At 41.5% G+C, this 23,891-nt stretch overlaps 1 protein-coding gene across 3 annotated transcripts in view; it reads left to right on the forward strand.

Moving 5' to 3' along the window:
* Positions 1 to 15,797: 15,797 nt before the first annotated feature.
* Positions 15,798 to 23,891, forward strand: part of prkcab (protein kinase C, alpha, b) — a 183,283-nt gene continuing 175,189 nt past the window's right edge. For 2 of the 3 annotated variants that reach the window (XM_058768483.1, XM_058768484.1), the window contains exons 1-2: positions 15,798 to 16,065; positions 17,045 to 17,076. In XM_058768483.1, coding sequence (XP_058624466.1) covers positions 15,899 to 16,065; positions 17,045 to 17,076 — 199 coding nt within the window. In that variant the 5' untranslated portion in view covers positions 15,798 to 15,898. The remainder of the gene's footprint in view (positions 16,066 to 17,044; positions 17,077 to 23,891) is intronic. The other variant, XM_058768487.1, reaches the window with a different exon arrangement.

The raw sequence follows: 23,891 nt of genomic DNA on the forward strand, positions 1-23,891 counted from the left end.
TTAGTTATAGTTATAAATGACCTATCACTAACTTTCTTAACTTACTACTGGTAACTAACCGGCTACTGGTCTTGTTTATGCTAAAGCCTTCTAACTCATTGATAAATATATTAACTTATATTAACCAAAACAGTTAAAAATCATTTGAGTTTTTGCAAAAAACATTTCTACAATAAAGTTTACGACCAAAAAATTAGGCTATCTATAAATAGCCATTATTTAGCCATTTAAGTTTTATTTCTAGTTCTCAATATCTTAAATGTACTAAATAAGGGCACGGTTTTAACAGGTTTTTTTTTTTTTGTGCTCTCCTCAATAGTGCTTATATATGACCCTGGAGCACAAAACCAGTCATAAGTAGCAAAGGTATATTTGTAGCAATAGCCAGCAATATATTGTATGGGTCAAAATTATCGATTTTTCTTTTATGCCAAAAATCATCAGGATATTAAGAAAAGATAATGTTCCATGAAGATATTTTGTAAATTTCCTACTGTAAATATATCAAAACTTTTTTTTTTTGATTAGTAATATGCATTGCTAAGAACTTCATTTTGACAATTCTAAAAGCGACCCCCAATATTTTTATTTATTTTAATTATTTTCAAACAGTTGTATCTCTGCCAAATATTGTCCAATCCTAACAAAAAGCTTATTTATTAATTTATTTAAAGCTTATTTATTTAGCTTTCAGAAGATGTATAAATCTCAGTTTAAAAAAAAAAAAAATGACCCTTACGACTGTTTTTGTGTCACTGTAAAACCTGACAAGTCACGGTAACTCAAACCGTTTGAGGAAACTGATAATTAAATTAGATATGCCTTAAACCATACTGTAAAACCCAACAAGTTACGGTAACTCAAACCGTTTGAGTAAACCAATTCCCCTTGGCTTAAACCATGTAAGTTTTAAAACTTGCAGTTAAGTAATTAAGTGATTAATTAAGTGCTGATTGAGCATTAGTGATGAACACCTGCTGTTAACAAACAGAATCACTGAAGAAAAGAGAAACACAAGAACTACTACAACTGACTTCAGCCATAGCCTTGTTTCGTTTATACTTTACAGACAGACCGAACACAGTCATCCTTTAGTCGTGTCAACATATTTATTTTGACCCATCACCTCTGCCCCTGGACACACCCCCTTAAAGCCCCATGCATAACAACACATCTCTCCCCTAAAGAGAAAAATATATATAAAGAAATGAGATAACACTTATCCTTTGAGTTTGCATAGTAAGTCTCATCATCAGCAACTATAATATTCAAATGAAATATAACTTTGAATAACCATTAACTGTTTTTACTACCTATTCCCTTTTTACCATAGAAACTAAACAGTCCCCTGTAACCCAACTCAAAACTTCACATAATTTCAATCAGTCTTTCAGGAGGTTTAATGTTTCTTTTTAGTCTTCCTTCAATCACTGTCTCTGGTACTGTATCTGCAACCTGTCCATTCTCTGTAGCCATGGACTCAGAAGTTGCTGCCGTTGTTGTTGTATCCTGTATCTCGGTCTCAGAGCTTTGCCTAGGACATAGATCAATTCTGTTCCGTCGGAGTGTTGAGCCACCATCAGTCACAATCTCAAAAGACCTTGGAGCCGAGACCATATACCTGTATTGTGGTTCCTTATTTTGACGGTGTCTCCAGGTTTCAAGGTTGTCAGTGGTTTCACTTTTCTGTCATACAGTCTCTTTTGTTTGATTTTTTGTTTCTGTTTAAAGCTTTTCACTTGACTAGTGTGTGGAGTGTCCAGAAGATCCTCTCTAATGGGCAAATTTGTTCGAATTCTTCTACCCATGAGCATCTGAGCTGGGGACAAACCGTTCTCCAGTGGCGCACTTCTGTAGATCATGAGATTTCTATGAAAGTCTTCATTACCTGCATGTGCCTTTTGCATGAGTCCTTTCACTATTTTCACGGCATTCTCTGCCAGTCCATTTGATCTGGGGTAATTTGGACTGGATGTATCATGGCGAAAACCCCATTCCTCAGAAAACTTCTTAAATTCACTACTAGAAAACTGAGGTCCGTTGTCTGTAAACACTACACAGGGGACACCATGGCAAGCAAACGTTGACTTCATGAAGGCAATGACTGCTTTGCTAGTAGTAGACTGCAGTGTGGCCACCTCTGGATAATTAGAGTAGTAGTCAGTTACCACAATGTGACTCTTCTTATCACAGTCAAACAAATCTGCGCCTACCTTGTAGTAAGGCCTACTTGTTACAGGATGTGGAAGAAGAGGCTCTGCCTGCTGTCTAGGCCTGAAGGTTAAACAAAGCTCGCATGCAGCTGTCACCTGCGAAATGTCCAGATTAATCCTGGGCCAGTACATCACTTCCTTCGCTCTCCTTTTGCACTTTTCTTCTCCGAGGTGCCCTTCATAGATTTTTTTTTAGCATTTCTTTCCTTAGGCTCACCGGGATGACGATTTTACTGCCTTTGAACATTATGCCATCTACAACCGTAAGCTCTGATCTGCAAGCCCAGTAATCTCTAATTCTAACAGGACAGTCTTTTTTTTCTTCTGGCTATCCTTCCTGAATAGCCACCTTCAGTTCTTTCATTGTTTCATCCTTCTCCGTTTCCTGTTTTATCTGGTCAGTCCTGTCCGCAGACACTGGGAGCGAAGCTACAACCATGTCCACGTAAGCTTTGATTTCAGTAGCACAGGTTTCTGTTTCCTCTGCTCTATCTACACCACAAGACAGTGTGTCCGCTGCGAACATGTACTTGCCCGGTGTGTAGATTAAATCTGTGTCATATTTTTGTAGCCTGATGAGCATTCTCTGTATTCTTAGGGGACAATCATTCAGCGACTTGGCCATGATAGGAACCAGTGGTTTATGGTCAGTGTCTACAGTGAATGCTCGTCCGTATACAAATTGATGGAACCTCTCACATGCATTAGCACAGGTTCTGCTGTCAGAATTTGTTTTTAAAGGTTTTCCAGCAGGTTTCTTGTTCATGTGACCACATCCGTTCGTTTTTTTTGTTCCAGTAGACTACGAAGTGTTGCAGACTGTGCAGAAAGCTGTGGTATGAATTTTGCCAGGTATGTAACCATACCAAGAAAGCGTCTGACATCGTTTTTGTTCTGTGGTCTCTCCATGTTTTCAATTGCAGTTGTTTTCTTAGGGTCAGGCTTTATGCCCTCCTCTGAAATGACATCCCCCAGAAAGGTTAGTGATTTCAGTCCAAACTCACATTTCTCTTTGTTGAGCTTCAGATTGACTTTACGAGGCACTTCAAGTACCTCTCGAAGTCTGGTGTTGTGCTCCTCTTTGGTTGCACCATAGACTATGATGTCATCCATCATTGTTTCCACGCCTTGTATATGTTCGTAGATCATTCTGATGCTTTTGTGATATACCTCTGGAGCTGAAAGTATGCCATATGGTAACCTCAGAAACCTGTATCTGCCCTCAGGGGTGTTAAAGGTGCAGAGTCTTGATGACGCCTCGTCCAGCTTCATCTGCCAGAATCCTGTAGAAGCGTCCAACTTGCTGAACCATTTTGCCCCTGCAAACTGCGCCATGATTTCCTCTCGAGTGGGTAACTTAAAGTGCTCTCTCTTGATGGCCTTATTTAGATCTCTTGGATCCAGACAGATTCGGAGCTGGCTGTTTTTCTTTTCCACTATGTGCAATGGAGCTCACCCAATCTGTGGGCTCTTCAGTTTTTGCTATCACTCCTAATTTTTCCATGCGAAGTAGTTCTTCTTTAAGCTTTCCTCTTAAAGCAAAGGGAACCTTTCGACATGCATGAATGACTGGTTTGCAACAAAATTAAAATAGAAATATAAACTTTTGAACTGCGGGTTTCGTCTGGTCAGAGGAGAACTGGCCCCCCGACTGAGCCTGGTTTCTCCCAAGGTTTTTTTTTTCTCCATTCTGTCACAGAGGGAGTTTTGGTTCCTTGCCGCTGTCGCCTCTGGCTTGCTCAGTTGGGGACACTTAATTTCTAGCGATTATCACCGATTTGATTGCACAGATACTATTTAAACTAAACTGAGCTAGACAATGACATCTCTGAATTCAATAATGAAATGCCTTTAACTGAAAATTGAGTGTTTAATCTTATCATTATACATTACTGACACTCTATCCTCCAATTTGATACTGTTAAGTGCTTTGACACAATCTGTATTGTTAAAAGCGCTATATAAATAAAGGTGACTTGACTTGACTTGACTTAAAGACCCATGCATAACAACACAGCCTTAGATGAAATCAACTGAAATAAAATACATGAAATCTCTCAAAATCTGATTAAACAACCCCACAAACAGCATCACCAGCTTCACTTATTAATAACCAGACTGACTTTATTTCTGTCAGACACCTACAGAAGATCTTACTGAGAATTAACTAAGGTTTAGATGTTGATTTATTGTTTCATTTGAAATAACCATGTTAGAGATCAGTGTCTGCTTTAGTTGGGCTCTTGACCCTAGACGTCTGTGTTAGTTTTTTTTTTTTTTCTCTGGCTGTTGTAACCGTGTGTTCCTCTAACATATGTGTTACAATTCAAAAGCCCAGAGAAAATGATCAGTAGTTGGTTATTATATGTTTATAATGACAATCATCTTTTAGTGAACTGATCTCATTGAGAGTGAACATAGACTCATTGTGTGTCTAATCTCTGGTTAAATGGATTCTGTATTGATTATAGTAAAATCTATTTAATGTTACATTACTTCTGTTTTAATCTATGGCAGCAATTAGACTCACACAGACATCGGGAATAAGCTTATGAACCTCAACAATGGTGACCATTAAAAAAAATAAAAAATAATTCTGCAATGCATGCTGTGTACTAGCATAGTACAAAACTCATCCATGGCTCCCAGCATGCATTGCTGCATGATTTTTTTAAAATGTATTTTTTTAATGGTCACCATTGTTGAGATTCACAAGCTGATTCTTGATGTCTGTGTGAGTCTAATTGCTACCATAGAGGAAAACTTTTTGTGGACAAACTGTTTGGAAGGTCCTTTATATTAACTGATTGTCACAGAACCATTGGCTTTTAGAATCACTTTTACTATAATCAATACAACATTCATTTAACCAGAGATTAGACACACAATGAGTCTATGTTCATTCAGTCAGTTCATTAACAGATGACTAGAGGTTTATTTATGCAAATGCTGCGTGACTTTGACCTGTTTTAATGGGTGTGCGCGCTGAATACTGGAGTCCCATTCAAACGCTGCAGCGGAAGGAGTTGGAAACGGGGCAACAACACAAACTGACAACAGTAAATCTCCGTCTCTCGCTGCTGTTTTCACTGCTTTCAGGTGAGTTTAGTCCCTAAAATCATACAAATATCACATACAACTGTTCCAGACACTTTCTTACATGGAACTGACACGTTTCTGTTGAATATTTACTTCACAGAAAACTTCGAAAAAGTCCATTAGCATCTTAACTGTTTTCAGGCGAGTTTGAGCTTTTAATCACATATTTATGTGTAGATGAGAGGTTTTGATAGCTTTGTAAAGGGTTCGCTGTAAGTTTGTCAATGGTGTATTGAAAGTTGTCTTACTTATTTAGCCTAAAATATGCTCTGTACTGTTAATCGGTGATGTCACTTAAGTTACAAGGAGTGCGAATTAACTGAATCTAACGTTAGTTAAAACGTGTTTTTATCTTTCATGGTAAACAAATATTGATAAAAATTGTTCTGTAGTTTCAGGAGTGATAATAATCTCTTTACAACAGAAGATAAGCTCCAAAATTTCAAAGTTTCTGAAGGGAGCTGCTGACAGAAATGCAGGAAACACAGGCGAGCTGAGAAAGCTCTTTAAATACATTCATATGCATTTTCTCACAACATGTTTTCTTATATCACCATGCATCTGTTATATTACAGTTATTTTAGGAAGGTTTTGACATCCAAACCTGAGTGACACAAACCTAAAAACATTAACTGGTTTGTGTGCACTCTAAAAAATGCTGGCTTAAATATAACCCAGATCTGGGTTAAAAAGGGACGAACCCAGCGGTTGGGCTGTTTTGATCCAGCAGTTGGCAGAGGTAAAAAGTCCAGGGGTCAGAAAGTAAAAGTCCTGCCATATGTTTATTCCACCCATGATCTCAGCAGCTGATTTCACCAGAGGAGGAACCAAGTCATTCCTTTCAAGTCACAAGCAAGTCTCAAGTCAAATCCCAAGTCCTCAAAGAGTTAGAGTTAATGAGATAATTAAGTGACTGAAGAAAGCAACATCACTGAAGAAAAGATAAACACAATAACATATGACTTGAGCCACAGCTTTGGATGGAATCAACAGGGGAAAAAAATTATTAAGCAAAACCTAAACATATAAATGAAAAAAAGGGGAAAAAAAGTTATTTTGATTGTAACCATGCCAACTCATGATGGCTATCTTATCATATGAAAACAGTTAACACCTGCTTACTGCATAGTACTGACTTCTCTGCTTTACAACACCACATGCATTGCTACAGAAAGATATCTAAGACCGGAAGTCAAGGATCAAGAGCCCAACTAAATCAAACACTGATCTCCATGATGGTGGCATCATTTTAACCAATAAAACATCAACATCTGATCCTCTGTAATTCTCAATAACAACAGGTGTTCATCATCATTTAATTAGTCACTTAATTATCTCATTAACTTTAACTCTTTGAGGACTTGGGATTTTACTTGAGACTTGCTTGTGACTTGAAAGGAATGACTTGGTTCCTCCTCTGGTGAAATCAGCTGCTGAGTTCATGGGTGGAATAAACATATGGCAGAACTTTTACTTTCTGACCCCCGGACTTTCCACCTCTGCCAACAGCTGGGTCAAAATAACCCAACCGCCGGGTTATATTTAACCCAGCATTTTTTATAGTGTGTGTGTGTTTTTATATATATTTTATATATATCATGGTTCGGTACGTTTTCGGTACGACGGGGGGTGGGGAGGTAGTTTTCATAGTTTCGCATTGATTCAGATACGTTACATTGGAAATATTACGGAATATTTGGATTTGTGCCGAATGAGTGAGGTAGGATACACAAGCACAAAGCTCCATTTCGCAGTTGAGTGCTCAAGCCTTTAAAGTATACTCCCTTGTCAGTGAGAGATGCGTTCAGAATCAGCACATGGTCACTGCCTAGGGAGCTTTGTTTTCAAGTGCACAACTTGTGGCATTCGCTGTTCTTTTGCTGGCGGTTATCAAATAGCGTTGCATTTCTGTGGGCGCCCCCTTCTGGAATGGGGGTGAATTGCCTGTATTCGTTGTAATGCACTGAACCGAGATGTCTGTACCGTGACGGTTCGGTACAAATACATGTATCGTGACACCCATAATATATATATATATATATATATATATATATATATATATATATATGCCTCTACCAACGGTGCTGCAGCCGGAGGAAAAAATCACCAGTTAATACGGCTCGACACAGGAAACTGAGATATTCTTACGGAAACTTAAACCTGGCATTATATCTTGCAAATAACATAAGAATACAACACATAAAGCAATAAAAAGTCAAAAATGAAATATAACCTACCATACTCTAGTAGTTCCCCTTCAGGAACTGGAGCTGCGTCAGACAACGCTATGGGAACGCCTTCAGTGCGTGACGTCAGGGACCAGGAAGCTTAAAAGCACGTGCGGTGGAACCAGCGTCGGCTTTTTGTCATTCAGCAACCGCTACTCTGTGTGTGTCTGTCGATCTCTGTTGTGAGTCTTATTTAGTGTTGTCTGTCTTTACACAAGCACTCTAAATAAGCTCCACGATGGCTAAAAGTGCAGAGAAAACTGAGCACTTGAGCGAGAGCAGATCGCACTACAGGCTGTGTGTTCCTCCCTGCAAACGTTACATCACTGCTGGGGATACACACAGGCTACATTCACACTTGTCCGTTTTTGGGATTGACAACCGCATTTTCTTTACAGGCGTGAGTCTCCAAATGTCCCGTTCACACAGCAGCTTACAGTTGTGTTTAGAATACTGTCTTCATGAACGTGCAAGGGGGGTCAAGCCTGTATTCCTCACCAGTAACCATACATGTAGTGACCAAAGCAAAATCAAAGATGGCGCCGGCCATAAAACTGAAAGTCTTATCACTTTCTGACACGACAAGAGTCCAATCGAGCCGCGATTTCATTCGTCAAATCTTCATTAACCGATGGCAGCTTTTAAATTTGGGTGGAGAGCGGAGCATTTGAATTGCGCGGAAACACGGTAGACGTGCGTATGTGCAGCAGAGCGGCTATCTCTCTCGTGCTGTATGTCTTGACAGACAACTAGTTGTCCAGTCCTGTTCCGTTCACACAGCGCGTGTGTTCCGAGAATGCGGTTGTGAGTCCTGAAAGTTTGGTTCGGTTACAGAATGCGGTTGTCACATCGTAAATAACCGAACTGTGTGTGAACATAACCGTGTTAAGGACTCAAATACAGGACTGACAACCATATTCTGCTGCTGTGTGAATGTGGCCACAGTCTGTGTGTGGTCTGCTTGGGAGCGAGTCACGCAGAGTCGGCCTCTAACTGCATGCACTTCGCTCCCCGAAGGCTCTCTTTTGCGAGGGAGCCTTCGCCAGCGTTCCCCGCTGTGCTGTGGCGGCTGCACTCGTGGGGTTCACAGGTGGAGACGGGAGAGTCCCTATCTTCTTCCTTACCCGCCAGATCCAGCGGCCGCTCTGCAGTTTCTTCCCCCCAGGGACACGGCTCGACGCTTCACCTGTCTTCCTCCAAGGAGGTTGACGTGGTGAGCGTCAACGAGGATTCACACCCTCAATCGCCCCAATATGAGGAGCAAGTGGAGGTGATTACTTGTGCTGTGGCTAAGTTGAACATCGATTGGCCCACCGAGAAAAAGGCCGAACCACAGAACAGCAAACTAGATGAATGCTTTCTGCGAACTAAGCTGCCACCTCCACGCCAGAGCCTGCCGTTCTTCCCCGATCTCCCCGAGGTGTCGAGATCGTGGGCTAGACCCTTTTCAGCTCGCCTCTTCATCCCCTCCTCTGATTACTACGGTAATGTGGGGGGACTGAATGATCGCGGATATAGAGAAATGTCCGGGTGGAACAGACACTTGCAAGCTATCTGTCCCCTGGCGCAGCATCGTCTCTAAAGGCTCCGACCTTGCCCTCCAAGCCGCTGCGCACAACTTCAGCACTGGTGGGCAAGGGGTATGCGGCTGCACGTCAGGCTGATGCGTGTCTGCACACCATGGCGGTGTTACAGGCGTACCAAGCCGACCTGCTAAAAAAAGAGTTGGATGAGGGAGGGGAGCTCAGATCTGATGACATCACTGAGCTTCGTAGAACCGCTGATTTGTCTCTTCACGCTACCAAAGAGACAACCCGTGCCATCGGCAGGTCTATTGCAGCGCTGGTGGCAGCGGAGAGACATCTCTGGTTGACCCTATCTGACATGAAAGAAAAAGATAGGGTCTTCCTCATAGATGCACCGCTTGCGTCTTCTGGCCTGTTCGGCAATGCCGTCATTTCCGTTGTCGACAGGTACCAGGAGGCCCGTAAACAAGCAGCGGCATTCCAGCGGTTCCTCCCTCAGGGGGCTGCTGGGCGGGAGCAGCGCTCGCCGCGTACCAGCTCCTCATATAGAGAGGCACAAAAAAAGAGCTTCGCCGCTCACGCTCCCCCGCGTCAGGACCGAGGTGGCAAACGCTCTGGGTCGGGGGCTTCGAAAGCTAAGCCAGATCTGCGGACCGTCCTTCAGTCTAAGAAATTCTCGACCAAGAAGCCCTGGCGGGCATGGCCCAGGGCTTATTAGGGCAGGCCCCTCTAGGTAAGAGTGGATTACACCGTATTACATGGTGTCCGTCTCTCCTCAGTGCCCTCAGGAGATCAGTCTGCCAACCCTGCCATAGTTCCAGGGCGCAGCGGTCTCCAGCAAGCGCTTCTTTTAGTTACTTCCGCCCGGAAACGTAGCGGAGCTGAGAGGCTCGCCACCCCTTCGGAGGTCTCTAGAGCATCTGGTTCGGCCTGCCGGTCCTCCGCTTCAGGGCTCGAGAGACTGGTTCCCTTAGTAGACTATTTGGCAGCGTGGAAACTACTGCCAAATGTGTCTCAATGGGTCCTGCGCACTTTAGAGCGAGGCTATCGCATTCAGTTCGGCGCTCCGCCGCCGCCCTTCAACGGGGTGATTCCCACACTGGTGGGCCCCGACCAGGCTCTGGTCATGGAACAAGAACTAGACACTCTCTTGAGGAAGGAGGCCATCGAGGTGGTCCCTCCTCATGAAAGAGAGTCTGGGTTCTACGGCTGCTACTTCAAAGTTCCAAAGAAGGATGGAGGGTTGTGTCCCATTTTAGATCTGCGTCATTTGAACCGCTCAGTCATGCGACTGAAGTTCAAGATGCTCACACTCAGACAGGTCGTGTCTCAGATCAGGTCTGAGGACTGGTTTGTCACAAACAATCTAAAAGATGCATACTTCCATGTCTCCATCCTTCCCTCTCACAGGAAATTCCTGAGGTTTGCTTTCGGGGGCAAAGCATACCAATACCGGGTTCTTCCTTTCGGCCTTGCACTCTCACCCCGCACTTTCACGAAGTGTGTGATTGCTGCTCTGGCTCCTCTGCGACTCCAAGGCATTCGCTTACTAAACTATGTCGACGATTGGTTGATTCTAGCTCAATCGGAGCAGTTGCCAATTTGACATTGAGATGTCGTTCTTGCCCACATGAAAGAGCTGGGGTTAAGACTAAACGCCAAGAAGAGTGTGCTTTTTCTATTACAGAGAACCACTTATCTGGGCGTGGTGTGGGATTTGACCACGATGCAGGCACGTATGTCCCCTGCTTGGATCGAGTCAATCCTCACGTCAATCAAGAGAGTGAGAGAAGGCCGGTCACTCACTGTTAAGCAGTTTCAGAGACTGCTGGGTAGGGCTGTCACAGTGAAGGAATTTCCCTTGCGGTAATTTTGAGTAGCTCAAAAGCCCGGTATGCGGCATTATCGCCATATATATAATATCTGTGTGTGTATGTGCTACGATGTAAGGAATTCAGAAACCGAAACTAAATCGCGTTGAAACAGGAAGTGAAGTAAACAGAAGAGAATGATAAAATAACGGTCCATATAACAGAACATAAACCTGACAATAAAATCGTTAGGCTATTGTTATATAACAGTTAGTGCTGATCCTCGAATCTGACTGGACAAGAGACTTTTTCGGTTGATATTTCACCTGCGTGTTCTAGACGGGCTGTCAGTCAGTGCAGCTTCATTGTTACGCCACAAGGTGGCGTCAAGGGACTGTCTTTGAGGGAGTCTTTAAACCGTTCATTCAACTATACGTTCAAAAACGCTGATTCATTCAAAGAGAGATGTAATTAAACACACTGGTGAAATCATTTTAACTTTGAGCGCCACTTTTAAAGGCTCAGCTGACCAGCAGAGCGTCGATGCTCAGACAGAGATTTTGCTTTCCTTGGACATGACAACCTGTTTTCACAAATATACATGACTCAGCCTAAAGGACAGACGCAGGTAATCGCACGCGCTCAGTCGATCTCTCTCTCTCGCTCATTCGCAGTCTGTTTAGGCTTGTTAAGTGCAAATCTACTGAGCCTTTGTACAAATCAGCATGGTACACATTATGTTATCATTACTAACTTATTTAATATTAAGTACACATGCACAAAGTGTAAAACGAGAAGGGCATAATCTTATGAAAAAAGAAAACACGCAAATATTGCGGTTGTTGCATTCCTCTGCAGTTATTCTCGTCAATAGCGCAGTTTTCGCGACAGCCCTACTGCTGGGTCTGATGGCAGCTGCGTCCAACGTCATACCTATTGGCCTGCTGTAAATGAGACCCCTACAGTGGTGGCTCAAGACCAAGGGGTTCTCCCCGAGGGGAAACCCGCTTCGCATGATCAAGGTCACGCGGCGATGCCTACGTGCCTTAGACATGTGGAGACAGCCTTGGTTCTTGTCTCAGGGCCCGGTGCTGGGACAATGTCCCCTCTGGTTCTCTCTCTGAGAGCGCGCCGGGACGGGGTCCGTCTGCTGCTAGAGGCCCCGTTCTGGCCGGGACGAGTATGGTTCTCGGACCTGATTTCTCTCCTCGACGGCTCTCCATGGGAGATTTCCGTCAGGAGGGATCTCCTCTCACAGGTGGGGGGCACTATCGTCCACCCTTGCCTGGAGCTGTGGAAGCTCTGAGGGGGCACAGCTGATAACTTCCGGTCTCTCAACCGAGGTTGTTGAGACCATCCTCCAATCCAGAGCTCCCTCTACGAGGAAACTGTACGCCCTGAAGTGGAAACTTTTCACTTCATGGTGTGGAGACCGCCAGCTCGACCCAGTCAACTGCCCGATTGGTACAGTGCTGGAGTTCTTGCAGGCCCGTTTCTCCACAGGGTTAACACACTCCACCCTGAAGGTCTATGTGGCGGCTTTATCAGCCTACCAAACCCCTCTCGGTGGCCAGTCAGTGGGTAAACACCCCCTAGTTACACATTTCCTCCACGGTGTGCTGAGGCTGAAGCCTCCAGTACGATCCCGTGTCCCCCCGTGGGACCTGGCTGTGGTGTTAGAGGCTCTCTGTAGGCCTCCATTCGAGCCTATTGAGAATATCTCTGATTGCCATCTCTCTCTGAAGACTACCTTTCTTCTGGCGATATCTTCTCTTAAGAGAATTGGGGATCTGCAGGCCCTCTCAGTGGCCCCTTCCTATCTCAATTTTGAGCCTGATCTGGCCAAAACTTTTCTCTACCCTCGAGCGGGCTATGTCCCTAATGTCCCCTCCCCTGCACCACGGCCCGTGGTACTTCAGGCCTTCTGTCCTCCACCCTTCAGGGAGCCCGACCAGCAGAAGCTTAATTGTATGTGTCCGGCGCGAGCACTGGACAAATACGTCCACAGAGCTGCCCTGTGGAGAAGGGCAGACCAACTGCTGGTTTGCTATGGTCCCCCTAAGAGGGGTCTGCCTGTTTCTAAGCAGACCCTCAGTCGGTGGATTGTGGATGCCATTTGCATTGCTTACGAGTCCTCTGATCTTCCCTCACCTCTGGGGGTCAAGGCTCACTCGACCAAGTGTGGTGGCCTCCAAGGCCTTTTTGGCAGGTGTTCTTTTGCAGGAAATATGCAAAGCTGCGGGATGGTCCACTCCCCTAACCTATGTCAGGTTTTATGGCCTAGACATGCGAGCCACCCCTGGCTCTTCTGTTCTCTCGCCCTAGCTATGCTCCATCCACACTAGGCAGGGATTTGTAAGTCTGGCGGCATGGGCACTTCGTTCCCATAGCGTTCTCCGACGCAGCTCGAGTAACCATGGTTCCCCGAGGGAACGAGACGCTGTGTCTCGGAGCCATACTTCCGGCATCCCTGTGAGCGCTTGCTTCATTCCTAGAAGCTGACGCCGGTTCCACCGCACGTTCTTTTAATCCATTGGACAGATTACACACGTGTTCAGAGCGGAAGGCGTTCCCATAGCGTTCTCCGAGGCAGTGTCTCATTCCCTCGGGGAACCATGGTTACATACGTAACCAAGGACGTTTTTCATCTTCACGAGTCTTTCACAGCGCCCTTGCAGAGGAGGTGTGTGGTTGTTTTTTGCGGTCATTTAGTACTTTAGTATTTAGATTTACAGAAGGCGAATATTTTTCAGAATGCACTGAAAATATACAGTAACGCACTCTACACAGCATATATTGTAAGAAACCTGAGAAACATTAATAATACTGTGAAAACAAAAATGATTTACATTGATGCTGTTAGCTAGCTTTGACTAGTACACTCTCTGAGCATCCAGTCAAAGGATGAGAAAATGCTGACACTATCGTAAGCCTGCTAGATGACCCTGGTGCTGCCAACTCGAAATCTGATTGGTTAAAACAACGGTTTCATTGCCATTGATTTTAAGCTACAGACGCCTGCACTGTTGATTCTGAAGGCCATAGGCAGATTTCTTTGACCCTGGCAACACAATTGCTGAAATATGATTGGATAAAAGCTCTAATATAAACATACACTACTGGAAACAGCGCAACCAAGAGAAAAGCTATGAAATGAAGAGAATAGACTATTGGAAATAATTTAATACACATTCATGGAAAAAAGTATATTAAAACTAAGTCAGTGATTCTGATAGTGTGTAGGCCAGCAGAGAAGGCTTTGCTGGCCCTGACGGCCCACCACTGATATGACCCCTAGAGAGGATGCGTGGTTTGGAGAGGGAATAGATGGATGGATGAACTTCCAAAATTCTTTGACTTGCTTTCTTCTCACTGCTGTTCAGCTTAAAAATACCTTTCCATTATCTTTGTTTGTCATTTTGCATCATTATACCTGTGCTAAACCTATGAAAATTAAGAAATTAATGAAAGTGTCTTTTTTTTTTTTTTTTTTTTGTTATAGGATCCTATGTACCCAGCCTCAACCATTCATCAAAAGCACTGTGAACTCTTTGACCCACCAGTGGCAGTTTCCACGGGATGAAAAAGGGCATACTAGTGGATGATGGGAGTACTGACATTAACCTGCTGTATTCACTGTATTACACACTAGGGATGGGCATTTTTGTAAATTTTTCATTTCAAGTACTGGTGATTTTGATTTTGTCTGGATGGCATGCTGTTCTAACACCAACTAGTTAGAGCTCAGGTACCAACCAGTATGCTGCCATAACCAATCAGAAAAAGAGAAATATATAAAGTCAGGTGATCATCGAGTACTCAGACTTGACAGCGATGATTGATCATGAAAACGATGATTGCAGTAACTTTAAAAAATTCTCAATAATTGTCAAGTCTGAGTACTCTAGTACTTGTGCACATCCCTATTAAACACATACACAGTATTGAGGTATGATGCATACTGCATTGATGTATACTGTAATTGCAATAAACATTTTAATCATACATCTTGTCAAGTCTTGTTACTTCTGGATTTTATTTTTTATTTTCTTCAAAATTATTTTATGAACAATCCCATTAAATAAAATGTATAGTATGATAAATGTAAGGATATTGATCTGGAAGAAATGGGGCCATAAAGAACCAATTCATCAGTGGTTCTTTAAAGAACCTTTCACAAAATGGTTCTTCAGGGAACCAAAAATGGTTCATCTATGGCATTGCCGCGAAACCCCCTTTTTGGTTCTTCCTGGCACCTTTTTTTTTAAAGAGTGTAACATTACATATATATTTCACAGTACTGTTTACTGTATTTTTCATTATCAAAATAATTGATATACTCTTTTCCACAATTGGAGCTCTATTCCTTAAAATGATAGATGTCAAGCTCCTGCAAAAGGACAAATACTGTACATGATGATCAATAGAAAGGCACCATAAAAACAGTCCGCATTCTGCACTATTCAAGTCTTAGACAATACCAGAGCATTGTGTCATATGAACTGATAATACAGGTATTTAACTTTAGTGATATTAAACTGTTCCTCGTAAAACTTCTTAATAAAAATAATTACTATTTGCCATAGGTATACACCAAGACAAATTATAATGTAAAGAAGTATGCCGGTCATTTATGGTGTGGTGCGGTGTGTTGCAGACCGAGTTTGGTGGGCCGCTCTGTGCCAAAAAGTCCAGGGCCACTTTTTGGCCCTAGTCCGCCCCTGGTAATGAGCAATATATTACATTCTTTGAGTAACTCTCCCAACACTGGTCGACCGACTGTTGTTCTTCGTTTCCTCGCGTTTGGAACCGTACAGATGACGTGTGTCTGGTTTTCGTCCACGGGATGGCGTCATACACCCTAGTACTGAGTGACGAGTGGCGAGCGTTGACGTCAGTGTGAGTGAGAGAGGCGCGCGGTAACGGTAACCGGGAGAGACGCAGCTGAGCGCGTACAGTAGACGCGTCGACTCGCGCAGCGGAGGAGACACACACACACACACCTGAGGAATAGCGGCGCGATGGCTGATCATCTGATACAGATCAATGACTGTTCCGCCGCGGTCAATCGATTCGCGCGGAAAGGAGCTCTGCGACAGAAGAACGTGCACGAAGTTAAAAACCACAAATTTACCGCTCGATTCTTCAAGCAGCCCACATTCTGCAGCCACTGCACCGACTTTATCTGGTAACATGCTCTGCATTCAGTACTCATGCATTACATGTGAAACTTTGAGAAATTGCAGTCTTGAATGTTTGTTTGACAGCTGACAATCATTTCTTACTTTTCTAGTGGCAAACATAACACTGTCTTCCTCAGTAATACAAGAGAAAACTATTTTTCCTTTCATAGGAAATTGAGGTGCATAGGCTACACGAATACATTAGCATGGCAATATGTTTGGGTTTCATTTTGTGCATGAACTTGGGGAAAAAAGTTAAATTGTATTTATTTTGCATATTCTCTATTTAATTTAGATTTTATATTTACTAAATAAATAGGATCATTTGTTTTTATGATACAAAACCTCTTAAAATTACATGCATGAAAAGAAAAAAAAAGTCTTGAATGTATTTTGACAGGTGTCAATCATCTCTTATAGTGGCAAACATAATAGGTTCTTTCTCAGTAATACACACACACACACACACACACACACACACACACACAAAAAATATTATATTTTGTAGTTCCATGCATGAAGCCACTTTATTTTATGTCACAGTTTGTTTTGTGTCATTTCATCATTACTTGTTTTCATTAATTCATTCATTCTATAGTATTCAAACAGGCTTTTATGTTATTATGGTCATACATTTGCAATAATAATAATAGTAATAATAATGTTTCATTTCGACAAAAGACAATAAATTACAGGTAATGGTAATAAGCTATTAATGCACTTTCAGAAAACCATTTCATGACATCATGAAATTGGATTATTTGCTGAACAGATGTTTGGTGACATTTTAATACCTAAATCCAGTTTTAATACCCTTCAACCTTTACAATCATTAAGGTTAAAGAGTTTATTTAGTGCATTTAAAAAAATTAGAAAATTCCTAGGAAAGGGGGGAAAGCATTTTAGGTTCAAGTTATAATTTGCAGCTTTGTCACTAACACATGTTTTTTTTTTTTTTTGTCTTTTTCAAATGCAACTCTACAGGGGATTTGGAAAGCAAGGCTTCCAGTGCCAAGGTACTGTGTGTGTGTGTGTGTGTGTGTGTGCTGTAGTGGGAGGTTGTGGTTTAGTGTCACTGATTCTATCACTGATGCATGTGCTCATGTATTGAGCTTTACCAGGGTTTACTACGCTACACTACATCATGGCAGATGAGGACTTTGAGCACAAACATGTTCAGTTTATTTCATCATTGTGCCATTAAGGAACACATAATCTGGATAATGTGGAAAGTGCTGGCCTTGCCAGAGCTCTGGCGGTGTTTTGTAAGGGTCTTTGGCAAATTTGTTTAAATCTTGGCTCCGCCTTGTCATTGTTGGCTTCTGATAAATGGCAGATCCCAAATCTGAAAGGGTTTTGAAGAACACTGTATGCCTGAAGTAAACTACATGTGCAGTTGTGCAGAATTCTGTGCTTCTGTTCTGAAATTACAACATCCCTGTGAAGAACTGACTGTCCTGCACAAAACCCAGACTTGAGCACTGCTGATGAATGATTATGGATGATAAATTAGAATAGGAAGCTGGAGTCAACTGCTTGACCTCAGCAAATAAGATGGTTGTTTGCAGGCTAATACTATGCCAAAAGTCTACCGGTTCCATAAGCAACCTGCTTTTTCAGGGAATTCATGTCCACCACTTCAGCAACAACCTCCTGGTAGCTTTGCATTTGATATGAAGATGACAAATAAATGCATTTTTGCATGAAGGAAGAGCAGAAAGTTTGTAGCATTAGACAGCTGTAGCTTCAAATAAACTTCTTAAAAAATGAATTGGCACAAACCCATTCCAAGTAGGTCAAAAGAAAAAGATGCCAGGTAAGTAGTCTTAATTCTAAGGTTCCCTTGACTATTAGACCGTGTCCTAACCAGGTGTGACAAATCAAGCAAGTGCTGTGTAATGTGGCAGCAAATCAAATCATATTTGATGTTTGATATACAGTTATGTGCAGTGAAATGGACATCTCATTTGGACCGGTGAGATTTCACTCAGGACAGGGCTGACAGTGCAACACTCCAGAAATAGAAGTGTCTGACAAAATTAAAACTAACATTGCTTGTCCATTTCTGCTAAACTTCATCCATTCTCAAGATATTATATAAGGATCTTCAACCCCAAACATACCTGAACCAGCAATCAAGGTTTTTATGATTACTTGAGAGGCAGGTGTGTTGGAGCACGGTTGGAACTGAAGTCTTCAGGACAGTAAACTCTCCAAGAGCTGGGTTAAAAACTTGACTTGCTAGAACAACATGACTTGTCAGAGCCATGCTGCAGCAATAACATACAAGGTTAAAAAAATAATAATCAACAATTAGGATGATTACATGATAATTGACGATATAAGTTCCTAAAAAGTGTATCTTTTCATTTTGGCTCTTGGGAATCATTGAGCAGAACTACAGGATGACACAAGAGCTGGCAGACTCAGATGGTCACAGATGGCTAAGGTATCTTGTGTATCATGTTTGTGTATCTTCCTGTCAACTGGACATTTGCCATGGAAGATGGTCAAGTCTTTGAGGATGTGTGGGTACATCCGTGAATATATTTCCAAAGACCTCTGCAGTGTTGGACCAGAGACATAAGTTACATAAGTACATAAGCACAAATGACTGGTCAAGGTATTGTAAGCATGCATCCTTCAGTCCATTTAGGATTTCACAGGTCTTTTTTTTTCTGGTCTGTGCAGCCTAAGATGCTTCAGCTTTTAAAAAAAATGCTGATGATATTTGCAGCATTCTATAATGATAAGAAAGCTGAATGCATATTGATAAATTTGTTGGACTCAGAATTATACATTTTGATTAGCTAATATTGTTTTCCCACCTTAGAACGTGGTTTTATGGAAACATTGTGAAAAAGACAAGAATGCAAACTGTTGCAAAACTTGAAAATGACCGAAATCTGCATGGAGAACTTTTTTGCTGTCAAGCGAAACTCCTGACCATACAGATTCTAATTGAAATGACAGGATTTTGGCTGCAAAATTTCACAGAGCTACGGTTAATGTGATCACAGCTTTAGTGCTTTCTGAGTGAATCACAGCATAGTAGGAAAACGTCTCAAATCACAGTAAATGCTGCTCCACACAAACACAATCTTTACATCTCACTTAATGTGTGTTGCAATGAAGTGAAGTGAAAGTGAAAGTGAAGAATGGTGACCCATATGGCACCCGGGGAGCAGTTGGGGGTTCGGAGCCTTGCTCAAGGGTCTCACCTCAATTGTGGTACTGAGGGTGGAAGAGAGCACTGGTTGTTCATTCCCCCCACCTACAATCCCTGCCGGACCTGAGACTCAAACCCACAACCTTCAGGTTACAAGTATGACTCTCTAACCATTAGGCCACAACTGCCCCGACATGTGCCACTTTTTCCAAATGTGCAAACTTTACACATAGTTTGCTTGCTTGCCGTATAATTGCATTATATAAGTTGCAGCACTTTTCAGATTTTGAAAAACGTGACGTTTATTGCAGAAAATATGGTACTTATGTAATAGTTCATTTATGATCTAACAAAGCATCAGAGTTATGAATTGTACATTTCAAAACTCAGTGACACATAAAATCAGTCCTGTTTAGCTGGAAGCTCTTGTGTTGTATAGAGTATGTTTCAAATTATATACGTAATGACGGTCAGCCTATAAGCAGTCATAAAGATGAAGGTTATTCAAGAGGCATCACTGTCCCTTGTGTTAGAGCTTTTTAGCAGGCACGTTTCTTACTAAAGCAACCCTGTCATAACTGCTTCCTGCTTCCAAGCACCTACCACATGGTTACATAGTCTGACTCCCTAATTAAGTGTCATTGCAGTCAGCATGTGTTGCTCCAGACGACTCTAACCTCCGTCCGTGCAGTAACCTGCCTGTCTGCAACTACTTCTTCACTGGAGAATGTGTTGCATGCAGAGAAGTGAGGACAGCATGAGAACATGAAGAAAACTGGCTGTTTTAGCATGCTCTGAACAGGCTGACAGTGGGGCTGTTGGTGAGCTCACAGATGGCTTCACTGATGGACGGTTGGCCGTGGGAGCTGGTTGGTGTTCAGTGGAGTGGGAAGCGAACACGAGGGCCAGGCCAGAGAGTGCATGTTCTTGGAAGCATTAGGGAGATGTGTAATGGTGTGTAACAATGAAAAGGCTTCTGATACCTGACCAAGAGCTTTGAGACTCATGATGAGGGACACCAGACCTGTCTGTGCTCACCTGCGTTTTGAGCATGCTGCTCCAAACTGCTACTGAGAGATGAATGAGATACATGAGGTATCCTGAAAAAGACCAGCGTCTGGATTCATGAAAAGCCCTCACATCATGTTTTTATTATTATTATTATTATTATTATTTTTATTTATTTATTTATTTGCATTGAACAGTATAAAAAAAAAAAAAATATAGACAAAAATACAAAAATAATGCCTCCCAATTACCATTTATATTTGCTTTCAGGGGCATGCAAAAATGCTAAAATGTAGAGATGCAGCGATTGACCGGTCAGTCTCACTTCTTGCCGATTCCGAGCCGATCCTTTTATTGCCAGCGGCACAGGCAATGACGTCACAGCCACGCGCACACTCACAGTCGCGTGTAAGCCATGGTGTAAACACGTCATTTCGCGTGAGAATGATTCTAATTTTAATTGCATTCAATGTAAATAGCGACTGATAATGTATTTATGTCGTGCCAGATGAGGCTTGCACAGCCTGAGTGGGTGTTTGAGAGAGACAGCACACACACAAAGTAACTCACAGAAATGTATAGATGCATACAGCTGTAGAATTGTTTTTGTTTTTTTACAAAATATGATTTAGATAAACAACATTATATGGCCATGATGTTTCCCCAAATATCAATATCAACACGATTGCAATGACACTGATTTTATACAATAGTATTTCAATAAACAAGAAGTTAAAATTAAGTGACTTAGATTTTAGACAAAATATTGACTGATTTTGCTCAGTTTTGCTGACGAAAATAGTTCAGATCAAAGCCACAGCAGAACTGTTTCATGTCTCCAGGCAACACAGTGGTGTTTCGTTACTGAATGAATCCACGTTTTTGAATGAATCCAGTGAGTTAATGATTCAGTGGCCCATTCATAAGGACAGTCACTTGCCTTGCCATTTGAATGAATCGGTTGAATGAATGAATAAATGACTCACTCATTAAAACGGACACTTGCCGCCACCTACTGGTGGTTTAGTTATGTTTAAAAGTATCATTGTATGTTTAAAAAAATATGTAAAACATTAATCTTATAAAATTATTTATGAATTTGAAATTGCAGTGTAAATGCATTTATGGCACCTCAGCTTCATCAAACTGTCTGTGTAAATGCATCTAATAACAGTTCAGATGCAGCTATTTCTTCCTCTTTCCAGTCACAGAGCACTTTATTTTGTGAGTTGCGTAAGTGAGAGAAAATCTGTAACTTAGACCAGATTGGGGGAATTGTAATGTTTAATAATTTATTTTATTATGTAAATATTTTTTGCATTGAAATTTGCATCGATTTTTGTTTGTATATGCTGTCAGTTATAGTTCTTAGAGAGAAAATCGGAATCGGCAAAAATCATTATCGGCAGGTCACACTTCCAAAAAATCTTCCAAGAAAATTGCAATCGGTGCATCTCTACTAAAATGCTTTCTAGAATAAAGAATGAATTACTGTAGCATAGTCAGAGAAATGCGTCTGACTCAATGAATGATGTCCTCACTGCTAACTGTTCGGTTTCAGCTGGTCTAGCTGGTGTTTAATTGCCTTTAGGTGGTCTCCCAGCCCAAAACCTCTTTAAGACCAGCCTGACAAGTCTGGGGCCAGCTTAGACCACCAAAATTGTTTAGTCTGAATTAAGCTGCTTGTTTCAGCAGGGATGACAGACAGACATCAGACAGACACCAGCTGCTTTCCACCCTCACTCTACCTACAGTGACCTCTTGAGAGAGAGCTCTAAGTAGTGTGCGGGGCTCATGGGTACTGTGCTGTATTCTGTTACAGATCATTAGGAATATGATGAGAATCTCTGTTTGGCCTCAGTACTCCCTGAAAATAAAAATGTCAATGGTAATTTTCTATGGGCTCTTCTGTGGAGAGAATATTTGATTTTGCCCAATTTTCTTTCTCACTCTATTTCCTCTGAAACCTTCTTTACGAGCCTCAGAGGAGTCAGGTTTAAGTATCATTACAGTATCGTAATTTTAACGGTAATATGTCTGTCTGAAGAAATGCAGGTACCCCTCGTTACGTGAAGTAGTTGACTTTACTAGAAAATTGGGTAACACGTTCTATGAAGCCCATATTTATAATACATTATAAGGGTATTGTTAAGGCATTATAATGAATGCATAATGCATTATAAAAAACCTTATAATGTGTTATATCATCTTATGAATATTCATAAGAACAGTTTTAATGTATTATAATATTTACTTATTTGTGGTTATAGCTTTTAAGAGTATGATGATTTATAACACACTGTGAACACGTTGCATCCACTTAAGTTACAATGGATTATATTTCTCATAGTTATAATGTATTATAAGTCTCATATTTTGCCACCGTTCTTATGCTACTTTACTTAAAGCCGTCAATGAAAGCCATCTTATAAAGCCACTTATAAGTATAGTAATAATAATAGTAATAATTGTTTTCTCTCAAACAGCCATAAGATCAGATATCAGATCAGATGAATGTGTAATATGACACATTTGCTTTGAACTATTTTTATTTTACCCTTTAGACAGCTGTTGTTAAGTAACTCTGCAACTACATGTCAACTAGCAGTCACTGGAGTATTAGTAGTATGTCTGCTAAATATATGCTAACACTTTATTTTGATGGTTCCCCAACAGACATTCTACTGACTATAAGTAACTTTGCAAGTACGCAAACATTCTACCGACCCTAACCTTAACCTAAGCCTACTAATATTCTAATGAGAGTTAGCGGACATGTAGTTGCAAAGTTGCTTATAGTCAATAGACTAAGGGGACCATCAAAATAAAATGTACCCTAACATTTTTTTTTTTTTTTTTTCAGTTAAAATAACATACTATCTTTGTATTTAAAAAATATATTTAGCTACCACTTGTAGTACACTTGAGTGTACTAGTGAATGAAAGATAGGTTCAAGTGTACTACAAGTGGTAACTAAATACATTTTTTAAATACAAAGATAGTATGTTAAAAGTGCATTTTAGTTCATATTCATGGTGTCTCAAAATAACACAGTTGAGTACACTTAGATGATCTTAAGTTTATCTTAAGAAGTACTAAAAGATAATTTTTAGTATATTAAGTACAAAATTAGTGCGCGAAAATAGAGCACTTTAAGTACATTATGGAAGTGCAATTGTTTTTCACCTGGAACTGACATTCTGAAGTAAACTTTGAATCACCCGTGATAATCCCGCTGCTTGATAATAAGGAGGGGGAACTCTCCATCCTCTCTATATCTCAGGATTGGATGGACCCAATATTTTCTTTCTTTTTCCTTTTTTTAAGAAGCGAGAGCACAACAAAATCATCCTCAATGCTTGAAGATTCCTTTCAGTAGGCTACTGTTTTGCAAATTTTTCCGCAACGGATCAATTAATACGCATCGAACTCAGTGTGCAAGGTTTCTGTGCATGACAAATTTTTAGGATTATGAATACGAAAAAACACATACGAAAATTACGGACTCAGTGTGCAATGACCTTTAGAGCTAAATGCTGAAAGTGGATCTCGCGAGCCAGATTTGAGGATCCCTGCTCATTAGGGTCGCAGAGCCTATCCCAGCATCTCGGGACACAGGCAGAAAACACCCTGAATGGATGGACATTAGTCTG

Source organism: Onychostoma macrolepis, chromosome 03, assembly GCF_012432095.1.
Source record: "Onychostoma macrolepis isolate SWU-2019 chromosome 03, ASM1243209v1, whole genome shotgun sequence".
Taxonomy (NCBI): Eukaryota; Metazoa; Chordata; class Actinopteri; order Cypriniformes; family Cyprinidae; genus Onychostoma; species Onychostoma macrolepis.